Source organism: Eriocheir sinensis, chromosome 5 (assembly GCF_024679095.1).
Source record: "Eriocheir sinensis breed Jianghai 21 chromosome 5, ASM2467909v1, whole genome shotgun sequence".
In the NCBI taxonomy this organism is placed as follows: domain Eukaryota; kingdom Metazoa; phylum Arthropoda; class Malacostraca; order Decapoda; family Varunidae; genus Eriocheir; species Eriocheir sinensis.
Genome location: NC_066513.1, coordinates 147,343 through 160,000, shown reverse-complemented (window position 1 = coordinate 160,000; position 12,658 = coordinate 147,343). Strand labels below are relative to the sequence as shown.

The following is a 12,658-nucleotide window of genomic DNA, read 5'->3' as shown; positions in this document are numbered from 1 at the left end:
GACCACAGATGTTCCCTTCTCCTGTAATTCCTTCCCCTTCTGTCTCTCTCAGGCATATGACCACAGATGTTCCCTTCTCCTATAATTCCTTCCCCTCCTGTCTCTCTCCAGCATATGACCACAGATGTTCCCTTCTCCTATAATTCCTTCCCCTCCTGTCTCTTGCTGGCATATGACCACAGATGTTCCCTTCTATAATTCCTTCCCCTTCTGTCTCTCTCCGGCATATGACCACAGATGTTCCCTTCTCCTATAATTCCTTCCCCTCCTGTCTCTCTCCAGCATATGACCACAGATGTTCCTTCTCCTATAATTCCTTCCTCCTGTCTCTTGCTGGCATATGACCACAGATGTTCCCTTCTATAATTCCTTCCCCTTCTGTCTCTCTCCGGCATATGACCACAGATGTTCCCTTCTATAATTCCTTCCCCTTCTGTCTCTCTCCGGCATATGACCACAGATGTTCCCTTCTCCTATAATTCCTTCCCCTTCTGTCTCTCTCCGGCATATGACCACAGATGTTCCCTTCTCCTATAATTCCTTCCCCTTCTGTCTCTCTCCGGCATATGACCACAGATGTTCCCTTCTCCTATAATTCCTTCCCCTTCTGTCTCTCTCCAGCATATGACCACAGATGTTCCCTTCTCCTATAATTCCATCTCCTGTCTCTCTCCAGCATATGACCACAGATGTTCCCTTCTCCTATAATTCCTTCCCCTTCTGTCTCTCTCCAGCATATGACCACAGATGTTCCCTTCTCCTATAATTCCATCCCCTCCTGTCTCTCTCCAGCATATGACCACAGATGTTCCCTTCTCCTATAATTCCTTCCCCTCCTGTCTCTCTCCAGCATATGACCACAGATGTTCCCTTCTCCTATAATTCCTTCCCCTCCTGTCTCTCTCCGGCATATGACCACAGATGTTCCCTTCTCCTATAATTCCTTCCCCTCCTGTCTCTCTCCAGCATATGACCACAGATGTTCCCTTCTCCTATAATTCCTTCCCCTCCTGTCTCTCTCCGGCATATGACCACAGATGTCACTAAACCAAACTTTCCTTCCACCCATGAAAACCTGGTTAACTTTGTCTGTGTAAACAGTGGTAATGGGAGCCCAATATGTTGAAGAAGATACAGTCATCCTGGAGGTAGTTTTAAAATGTTTCTGCACCTTGAACAGTAACATGGATACCTTGTGTCTATTCTCTGTGGCGGCCTTGGGAAGCAATGCCAGGAAAATGATTATTATGTTGGTAAAGATAGGAGAGTTTGTAAATATTTGACCCTGTGTCTCGGCAAGGCTCTGACCCTGCCCCCTGTGTTGACCCTCTGGTGGTAGTGACTTTGTGGAAGGAAGGAAGGAAGGAAGGAAGGGTTGAAAGTTTAAAGGAATTTAATATTATATGTAAAATGCATCTTCAGGTTGACACAAATACTAATTCCTTACTTATATTATAGATGAAAGAGGAAGAGGAAGAGGAAGAGGAGGAGGAGGAGGACACAGGAATTTCTTGGTGAGTGTTATTTTATTTTGTTCCATTTATCAATATTTTCCTTGTTTCCTTTTTCTTATCTTTTTTTTTTATACAAAGGAAGGAACGAAGGAGAGAGAGAGAGAGAGAGAGAGAGAGAGAGAGAGAGAGAGAGAGAGAGAGAGAGAGAGAGAGAGAGAGAAAAGGGAGGGAGAGAGGAAAAGAAGGAAGGGAGGGAGGAAGAGAAGGAAGGGAGGGAGGAAGAGAAGGAAGGAAAAAAGGAAGGAAGAGAAGTAGGGGAGGAAGGAAGGAAGGAAAGGAGGAGGTAAGGATGGAAGGAAGAAAAGGGAAGAGAAGTAGGGAATGAAGGAAGGAGGAAAGAGGGGTGAGAGAGGGGAAGAAGGGAAGGAAGGAAGGAAGGAGGTAAGGATGGAAGGAAGAAAGAGATGTGAGGGAAGGAAGGAAAAAGAGGGAGAGGAAAGAAGGAAGGAAGGGAGGGAGGGAGGGAGGGAGGGAGGGAAGGAAGGAAGGAAGTAAGGAAAGGAGGGAGGTAAGGATCGAAGGAAGAAAGAGATGTGAGGGAAGGAAGGAATGAAGGAAAGAGAGGGAGAGGAAAGAAGGAAGGAAGGGAGGGAAGGAGAAAGATAGGAAGGAAGGAAGGAAAAAGAGGGAGAGGAAAGAAGGAAGGAAGGAAGGAAGGAAAGGAGGGAGGTAAGGATTGAAGGAAGAAAGAGATGTGAGGGAAGGAAGGAAGGAAAGAGAGGGAGAGGAAAGAAGGAAGGAAGGAAGGAAGGGAGGGAAGGAGAAAGATAGGAAGGAATGAAGGAAAGAGAGGGAGAGGAAAGAAGGAAGGAAGGAAGGAAGGAAGGGAGGGAAGGAAAAAGATAGGAAGGAATGAAGGAAAGAGAGGGAGAGGAAAGAAGGAAGGAAGGAAGGGAGGGAAGGAAAAAGATAGGAAGGAATGAAGGAAAAAGAGGGAGAGGAAAGAAGGAACACAAAGAGGAGGTAAGGATCGAAGGAAGAAAGAGATGAGGGAAGGAAGGAAGGAAGGAAAGAGAGGGAGGAGGAAAGAAGGAAGGAAGGAAGGAGGAGGGAGGTAAGGAGAAGGAAGAAAGAGATGGAGGAAGGAAGGAAGGAAGGAAAGGAGGGAGAGGAAAGAAGGAAGGAAGGAAGGAAAGGAGGGAGGTAAGGATCGAAGGAAGAAAGAGATGAGGGAAGGAAGGAATGAAGGAAAGAGAGAGGAAAGAAGGAAGGAAGGAAGGAGGAAGGAGAAGGATAGGAAGGAATGAAGGAAGGAAGGAAAGAGGGAGGAAAGAAGGAAGGAAGGAAGGAAGGTAAGGAGGAGGGGGTAAGGATCGAAGGAAGAAAGAAATGAGGGAAGGAAGGAATGAGGAAAGAGAGGAGGAAAGAAGAAGGAAGCTAGGTGAAGGAGGAGGAGGAGGTAAGGATGGAAGGGAAGAAAGAGATGAGGAAGGAAGGAATGAAGGAAAGAGTGGGAGAGGAAAGAAGGAAGGAAGGAAGGAGGAGGGAGGGAAGGAGAAAGAGATGGAAGGAAGGAATGAAGGAAAAAGAGGGAGAGGAAAGGGGGGAAGGAAGGAAGGAAGGAAAGGAGGGAGGTAAGGATCGAAGGAAGAAAGAGATGGAGGAAGGAAGGAAATGAAGGAAGGAAGGGAGGAGGGAAGGAAGGAAGGAAGGAAGGAGAGAGGAAGGAAGGAAGGAAGGTAAGAGATCGAAGGAAGAAAGAGATGTGAGGGAAGGAAGGAATGAAGGAAAGAGAGGAGAGGAGAAGAAGGAAGGAAGGATGGGAGGAGGAAGGAAGGAAGGAATGAAAGGAGGAGGTAAGGATCGAAGGAAGAAAGAGATGAGGGAAGGAAGAATGAAGAAAGTGGGGAGGAAAGAAGGAAGGAAGGAGGAGGAAGGAGGTAAGGATGAAGGAAGAAAGATGTGAGGAAGTTGAAGGAAGGAATGAAGGAGAAAGAAGGGAGGAGGAAAGGAAGGAAAGGGAGGAGGAGGGGAGGGAGGTGGGAAGGAAAGGAGAGGAAGGATCGAAGGAAGAAAGACAGGAAGGAGGAAGGGAGGAAGGAAGGAGGAAGGAAGGAAAGGAGGGAGGAAGGATCGAAGGAAGAAAGAGATGTAGGGAAGGAAGGAATGAAGGAAGTAAGGAGGAGGAGGAAGGGAAGGAAGGAAAGGAGGAGGTAAGGATCATGGAAGAAAGAGATGTAAGGAAGGAAGGAATGAAGGAAGGAAGGAGGTAGGAGGTGAGGAGGAAGGAAGGAAGGAAAGGAGGGAGGTAAGGATCGAAGGAAGAAAAAGATGTAATGGAAGGAAGGAATGAAGGAAGGAAGGGAGGGAGGAGGGAGGAGGAGGGAAGGAAGGAAGAAGGAAAGGAGGGAGGTAAGGATCAAGGAAGAAAGAGATGGCGGGAAGGAAGGAATGAAGGAAGGAAGGGAGGGAGGGAGGGAGGGAAGGAAGGAAGGAAGGAAAGGAGGGAGGTAAGGATCGAAGGAAGAAAGAGATGTAAGGGAAGGAAGGAATGAAGGAAGGAAAGAGGGAGAGGAGAGAAGGAAGGAAGGAAGGGAAGGAAGGAAAGGAAGGAAGGAAAGGTGGAGGGTAAGGATCGGAAAGGAAGAAAGAGATGTAAGGGAAGGAAGGAAATGAAGGAAGGAGGGAGGTAGGGAGGAGGGAAGGAAGGAAGGAAAGAGGGGAGGTAAGGATCGAAGGAAGGAGGAAGAAGACTGAAGGAAGACAGAGATGTAAGGGAAGGAAGGAAGGAAGAAAGGAAAGAGGGAGAGGAAAGAAGGAAGGAAGGAAGAGGAGGAGGGTAAGGGATCTAAGGAAGAAAGAGATGGGTGAAGGAAGGAATGAAATGGAAGGAAAGGAGGGAGGTAAGGATCGAAGGAAGAAAGAGATGTGAGGGAAGGAAGGAATGAAGGAAAGAGAGGGAGAGGAAAGAAGGAAGGAAGGAAGGGAGGGAAGGAGATAGATAGGAAGCAAGGAAGGAAGGAAGAGAGTATATATATTGGACAAGGCTTTCCTTGGAGTTGTGGGCATTTCCAGGGGTAGTTTTGTGGCCCTGGTGGTAGTGTGACCCTTCCTCTGTACTGTGAACCTAAGAAACACACATTTGACATGGCTTTTGAGGGAGCTGTGGGCATTTCCAGGGGTAGTTTTGTGGCCCTGGTGGTAGTGTGACCCTTCCTCTGTACTGTGAACCTAAGAAACAATAAATTTCGACATGGCTTTGAGGGTATTTGTAGTAGCTGTGGGCATTGTGGCATTTCCAGGGGTAGTTTTGTGGGCCCTGGTGGTAGTGTGACCCCTTCCTCTGTACTCTCGAACCTAAGAAACACCACATTTGACCAGGCTCTCATAGGAGTTGTGGGCATTTCCAGGGTAGTTTCAGAATCCCTGGTTGTAGTGTGACCTTCCTCTGTACCATGAACTCTAAGAAACACACATTTGACATGGCTTTTGGAGGAGTTGTGGGAGTGCATTTCTTGTTCAATTTTCTATATTCTGGTGTTGTCATGTAAGGCAGCTGGACTAGCTGTCAGTGTTGAGAGAGCAGTGGTAGTGTGAGGTAGTGCGCTGGTTGGCTGTGTTCTGTGGAGGGTAAAGCGTATGGTACAATGATGACTGGTGCCTAGGAAACTGAGCAGATGTAGCCACAGGTCGGATTCAAACTGGGCTGCCCACAACTCCTATGAAAGCCTTGGCAAATATGTGTTTCTCCAGGTTCACGGTACAGGGGAATGGTCACACTACCACCAGGGTCATAAAACTACCCCTGGAAATGCCCTAAACTTCCTTTGATTCTTCAAATGTGTGTTTTTAGGTTCATAGTACAGAGAAGAATGGTCATGACTACCACCAGGTAGCAGCACAAGACCACCCTGAACACCCAAAACTCCCTGAAGGCCTTGTCGTGTGTTTCTTAGTTCATGGTACAGAGGAAGAGCCACATTACCACTAGGGTCATAAAACTACCCCCTGGAAATGCCCTAAACTTCCTTGGAAAGCCTGTGGTCAAATGTGTGTTTCTCCAGGTTCACGGCACAGGAAGGGTCACACTACCACCAGGGTCATAAACTACCTCCCTGAAAATGCCCCAAAACTTCCCTTGAAAGCCTTGTACAAATGTGTGTTTCTTTTTAGGTTCATGGTACAGAGGAATGGTCACACTACCACCATAGTCATAAAACTACCCCTGGAAATACCCAAAACTCCTACAAAAGTTTTGCACAAATGTGTGTTTTTTAGGTTCACAGGTAGAAAGAAGGGTCACATTACCACCAGGGCCATAAACTACTCCCTGGAAATACCCAAAACTCTCTACAAAAAGCTTTTGCACAGCAATGTGTGTGTCTTTATGTTCATGGTACAGAGGAAGGGTCACACTACCACCTGTGTCTTATAACCACCCCTGACATACCCTCACATTAATAATTCTCGCCAATCTACCCATTCACCAAGAGGTATTCCATGAGTCCAGTACCTGATTCACTGATGTCCAGCACTCTATAGTTTCACCAAAGTTAGCCTGTTCTCAATGCCAAGCATCTGCTAGTTGAGTCTTTCTCCTTGGGTGCACCTCTTCTGAAAGCCCTGGTCCATGTTCAGATAGCCTGCACAGTGCCACTATGTTCATATCAAAAGTTACTCCTGTTCTCACTACATCTGCTAGTTAAGTCTTTTCTCGGTGCACCTTCTGTTTTCCTGTCCATGTTCGTGTTTTGCACAGTGCTACTCATATTCATCAAAAGTTACCTCCCTATACCTTGTTAATGCCAAGCATCTTTCTTTCTCCTTAAACATGATATTATTGTACCGTGTGGGACCCAGCCTCCTGGTACTGAAGGGAAGTGTGCTGTATAGGTTACATATATGCGGTTACGGGTATGCGGTACGTAACATTGGGACCTGTTTGGGTGAGCTACGAGTGCGGATCTTTGCTCTCTATCTCCAGAGTCTGTGTAGTCCACTGTAAGTCAGATTATACTGCTTACTGTACCAGGAATGACCTTCTGAATAAAGCCTGTATTCTTGAACTTCATGACACCGCAGTTTGCTTGTTTGAAAAGCTGTTATGACTGTTTCCCAAAGCCACAGAGAAGGCTAACTGGGTTTTCATGGGTGGTTTAACCGTTCATGGTGCAGAGGGAGTGTAAAACTATCACCAGGGTCACAAACCAGTCCATGAAACCATTGTAGGATCTATGACGAGAGGCTTCCCAGCTCCTATTATGACTTTTGCAGGGCCGTAGAGAAGATTAACCAGGTTTTCATGCGGTAATTTCTTCCAGTTGAAGATGCGAGACCATGTGTTAAACTATCACCAGGGTCATTAAAACAGCTTATTAAAAGCCCTGTAACCCTACCAATGAGAGAATTTTTCAAGGCGGTGAACTGAGGCGGTTATGTTTAAAATACTACCGGCTTAATCCCTAAAGGGCGGGAACGTACTCATGCAATCGGGTTGTCCCTTGCACGGAAATGTGACGTCTTCCTGAAAATTGCCTCACTTAACATTATCAGTATCACGGATTCCTGACCTCATGCAGCTTTGAATATACCAGCATTTTGTTTATCCATCCTTCCTCTTCAATCTGCCGCAAACTTGATTCTCTAATGTCATGTGGTGTGTGTGTGTTACGAATGTAGGCCTTAGCTGTCAGTAGGTTCGTTCTGAGGGCTGCAATAGGTTGTGCTTTAGCTTGGTGTGGCTAATGTCTCCTCCTCTCCATCCACTCAATTTGGTAATTTTTTTGTCAAATTTGATCATTTTTAAAACCACACATATTACGTCAGGAAACAGCGAGGACTGAAAATAATGTCACCTGCCTCAAGCGCACACATTCCTTGACAGGGCCTTCATCATAGGAGTTAGTGGCATTTCCAGGTAGTAGTAGTTTATGACCCTTGTGTTATTGTTTAACCCTTCTACCGTACTCAAGAACCTAAGAAACACTCCATTCAAACATTGTATTACAAGTGTCCGGTATCTAAAACATTTTGTCCCCTGAGTGAGGTAAACTGACATGGCTTTCAGGAGTTGCGGGTATTTCCAGGGGTAGTGGAAGTTTTATGACCCTGGTTGTAGCAAGACCTTTCCTTTACCATGAACCTATATAAAACAAGTCAAAGTGAACTCCAATTAATCTCCCTTTACGGCCTTTGCAGAAGTAGCTGATGAGAAAGAAATGTCCGAGGCTCACACATTCTGAAAGCCATCTTGAGAGACCTGTATTTAAGGCTTCCGTACTCAGAGAGGTTTGGGCATTTCCTAGGGGTAGTTTTATGACCCTGGTGATAGATTAACCCGTCCTATGTACCATGAACCTTCAAACCACTCAATTAGGAACCAGATTGATCTCTTTTTGGCATCTGACAGTCAGTATTCTTAAAAATATTGTTCCATAGCGCACACATTTGACAAGGCTTTTGTAGGAGTTAGCTAGAATTTCCAGGGCAGTTTTGATGACCCAGGGTGGTAGTTTTAAACTTTCTCCTTACCATGAATCTTAAAACAAGACCTGCTGGTGAGAACTTCTGATTGATCTCCTTATTGACCTTTGCAAAAGTGAAAGCTGACGTGAGGGGGCGGAAGGGTCTGGCCTTCCATAGATCTTAGGAAGGAAGGTTCTTGAGACATACCTTGAATCGGCTCCTTGACGCTAGTAGACTCCATGGCTGGCGTTCCTTTCCTCCTTGTCTTCCTCAAATTCCAGACTTTCCTCCTCCTGTGATGTGCCTTCTCTCTCTCTCTCTCTCAGTTCTAATCATTCCTTCTTTATTTAGTTTTATTTATAGTATATATATCCTCATCATCTGTTTTACCTTCTCACTTTAATTTACTGTAATCTCTCTCTCTGCCTCCGCCTCCTCACTTCTTCCTCCTCCCATACGTACATCCTTCTCGGTAAAATCCTTTTCACTGTATCGTATATATAGAGTTCCATTATTCTGCTTGTTTCTTCCTCCTCATCTCTTTAACGTATAAAACGAGGCTTACGGCAGAGAAAACTTGAAGGCACGGTGACCTATTGTTACGTATATTAGAGTACGGTAACACACTGAGAACAGATTACGAGACTTCCAGCCTCCTTGTATCATCCTATGCGTAAGGTTTATTTTCCCTTGCAAGTAACTATATCTTGTTCTTCCTTTCCCTCTTGCTAATTCAGAAATATCATTTGCTGCTATATTGCCTCTGCTCATGATGTACGTTACAAGCGAAAAGTGACCTCCGTCTTGGCCCTCTACAAAGTTGGAGCTTCCATTTTGATTCTGTCCTCGTTCATCCTTGAGGGGTAGAGTCTGTCTTTTCCCAGTGCAAATTAGAGTTAAATTGCTATGTTATGATACTAATTGGGTAAGGGGAAAGAGACCCTTCAGTGTACAATTTACACAAGGGTCGCCATTCTAATGTCACCTCACTTTCTGCCGTACGCCTCAAATATTTTAGTCTGTGATATATAAGTTATCTGCTTTCTTTGTTCAAGGTATTTATGTCAAGGTAGTAATAATTCCATGTCTGTCTTTATTTTCTTCTTTGTTTCCTACTGTCTTTTATTTCATAGTGTTCTTATTGTCTTCCACCTCCATTGCTTTTTCAATGACTTTTGAGTTTCTTTTATGCTACAATCTCCTCTGTTAGTCTCTCGTTGTCTTTTCTTAATATCTTGTTTCCAATTCATATATAATTCTTTTTTATATTATAAGTTTTTTTCTGTATGAAAAATTAGTTCCTCCCTTTAATATATATAGAATTAGCTTAAAAAAGATCAAAGCAACTAGATATAATTAGCTTACAGCTCAAAAACATCTTGAAAAGGGTTTTGAAAAATGCAAAATTTAATTATAATCAAAAAGTGTTCAGGGATATTAGCTAAATGGTTTAAAGCTAAAGTCGTGTATCTTTTAACTTCTTATTTCATAAAGACTTCATAGTAATAGATATTAGTTCTTACATCTTCTCTAGACTGGCTTACAGAACAGTCCCTGTAGAGAAAAGTACAAGTCATCAGAGTTGACTAATGCGACTTCCTTTCCCCTCGGCAGAATTGAAATGGCTGGCGTCTCGGTCATTTGCCTGCTCGTGGACACCGCACACTCTGGAAGAAGAAAGAAATACCAAGATGTCAAGTTCCTCGCATAATCAGCCTCCTTAGTGAAGGAAATAAAGCCATTTATTTAATAAATAACGATTGACAAAAAAATAATTTTGCATTTATTTCAGAAAATATATATATATATATATATATATATATATATATATATATATATATATATATATATATATATATATATATATATATATACATATATGCAATATATATATGCCATATATATATATATATATATATATATATATATATATATATATATATATATATATATATATATATATATATATATATATATATATATATATATATATATATATATATATATATATATATATATATATATATATATATATATATCTATATATATATATATATATATATATATATATATATATATATATATATATATATATATATATATATATATATATATATATATATATATATATATATATTATATCTATATGCAATAAGTATATATATATATATATATATATATATATATATATATATATATATATATATATATATATATATATATATATATATATATATATATATATATATATATATATATATATATATATATATATATATATATATATATATATATATATATATATATATATATATATATATATATATATATATATATATATATATATATATATATATATATATATATATATATATATATATATATATATATATATATATATATATGCAATATATATATATATATATATATATATATATATATATATATATATATATATATATATATATATATATATATATATATATATATATATATATATATATATATATATATATATATATTCAATATATATATATATATATATATATATATATATATATATATATATATATATATATACATATATATATATATATATATATATATATATATATATATATATATATATATATATATATATATATATATATATATATATATATATATATATATATATATATATATATATATATATATATATATATATATATATATATATATATATATATATATATATATATATATATATATATCATGCAATATATATATATATATATATATATATATATATATATATATATATATATATATATATATATATATATATATATATATATATATATATATATATATATATATATATATATATATATATATATATATATATAGATATATATATATATATATATATATATATATATATATATATATATAGATATATATATATATATATATATATATATATATATATATATATATAAGTATATCATGCAATATATATATATATATATATATATATATATATATATATATATATATATATATATATATATATATATATATATATTTAAATAATATGAACTAATTATATCATGCAATAAGTTAGCAATAAATATGCCCTATATATATATATATATATATATATATATATATATATATATATATATATATATATATATATATATATATATATATTGCAATACTATGCAATAAGTATATCATGCAATAAGTATGCCTGTGACAGCCGAAGCAAATTTTACATAAACTACAAGACGTCCAGCTAAGATAGGCATAAGAGACCTTGTATATGGTAAAAGCAAGGGGTCGGCAGTCTTATAAGTGTTCTGGGGGAAGGAATCGAACCCTAATATACTCGAGAACAGGTCACTTAAACCCAATCTTGGCTGAACGTCTCGTATATTACGCGCTGAGGAGGAATGGAATGACTGAAATAACATGGAATGATATATATACGAAATAATCATTAAGAAAGACACTGAGGTACTAACAACACCTATACGTATAGAAACGATGGAGAAATCTAACAAAACGCATCAAAATCTGAGAAGCCGAAGCCAACATTACAAAAACTGCCCAGCGTCCAGCCGAGATGGGACGTGGGACATTGTATATGTTATAAACAAGGGTCGGGACTCTTGCAATGTGTTCTGGGAGGAAAACTGATCCAACCCTTAATTTACTGAAGAAAAGGTCACTTAAACCCTCTCGGCAGGCCGCCTCGTATATAAACATTACGCACTGGCTAGGTACGGATTGCTCGTATGTAGAAAGAGAGAGGATTTATTGAGAAGGGAGAGGATTTATTGAGGAGAGAGAGGAGATTTATTGAGGAGAGAGAGAGAGAGAGAGAGAGAGAGAGAGAGAGAGAAATTTATTGAGGAGAGAGAGGATTTATTGAGAAGAGAGAGAGAGAGAGAGAGAGAGAGAGAGAGAGAGAGAGAGAGAGAGAGAGAGAGAGAGAGAGAGAGAGAGAGAATTTATTGAGGAGAGAGAGAAGTTATTGAGGAGAGAGAGGATTTATTGAGAAGAGAGGATTTTTTGACAAAAAGTAACCGTCGTAGCTCAGTGATACAGCATGCAACTCTGTTGTTTTATATTGTTGATGCCCACCCAATCTCCTTGCTGGGGATCGAACTCGAGTCTCTCCCGTGCGAATTGAGCACGCTGCCCACTGAGCTACGGCGGCTACTACGTGTTTGAGTCACAGCTTCAACATATATCTTACTTCCCCCTCTCTCTCTCTCTCTCTCTTAGAGGTAGAGAGAGAGAGAGGGGGAAGGGGATGGAATGGGAGTGTGAGAGGTTAGGGGAGGGGGAGAAGTGATGACAGAGGCTGGGATCTGTGTGTGTGTGTGTGTGTGTGTGTGTATGTTTTTCGGGGCTGCCTGAGAGAGAGAGAGAGAGAGAGAGGAGAGAGAGAGGGGGGGATGTGAACAAACACGCAACAGATTTACAGTAGCTACTAGTCCTTTACGTGATAATGTTAATTCATATAGGGTGAAAGAAATAGGATAGAAAAAACAGAGAAAGGTATGATTAGACGATGCTTCTCAAAATAATTTTGCTGCAGGTGAATCCCATTATAAAATAGTCTACCATAAAGCCATGCCTTTATGGCCATTTTCTTTGGTTGTCATCTCCAGAAAACGTATGGATGGATAACCACGTTTTTATTGTGGGTGACTTACAACTGCCTGGCCGTAAATTGAAGATTCTCT

The 12,658-nt window shown here is 39.7% G+C and overlaps 1 protein-coding gene and 1 long non-coding RNA gene across 2 annotated transcripts in view; one reads left to right on the top strand and one right to left on the bottom strand.

The window, feature by feature from the left end:
• Nucleotides 1-1,514, top strand: part of LOC126983108 (uncharacterized) — a 15,379-nt gene extending 13,865 nt beyond the window's left edge. The window contains exon 4 of the long non-coding RNA XR_007735511.1: nucleotides 1,459-1,514. This is a non-coding gene — a long non-coding RNA (uncharacterized LOC126983108). The remainder of the gene's footprint in view (nucleotides 1-1,458) is intronic.
• A 3,501-nt stretch (nucleotides 1,515-5,015) lies between these two features.
• Nucleotides 5,016-12,658, bottom strand: part of LOC126982694 (protamine-like) — an 80,693-nt gene continuing 73,050 nt past the window's right edge. The window contains exons 9-11 of the mRNA XM_050834973.1: nucleotides 9,565-9,586; nucleotides 9,464-9,473; nucleotides 5,016-5,075 (exon numbers count right to left, since the gene is read on the bottom strand). Of these exons, the coding sequence (XP_050690930.1) occupies nucleotides 5,016-5,075; nucleotides 9,464-9,473; nucleotides 9,565-9,586 (92 nt within the window). The remainder of the gene's footprint in view (nucleotides 5,076-9,463; nucleotides 9,474-9,564; nucleotides 9,587-12,658) is intronic.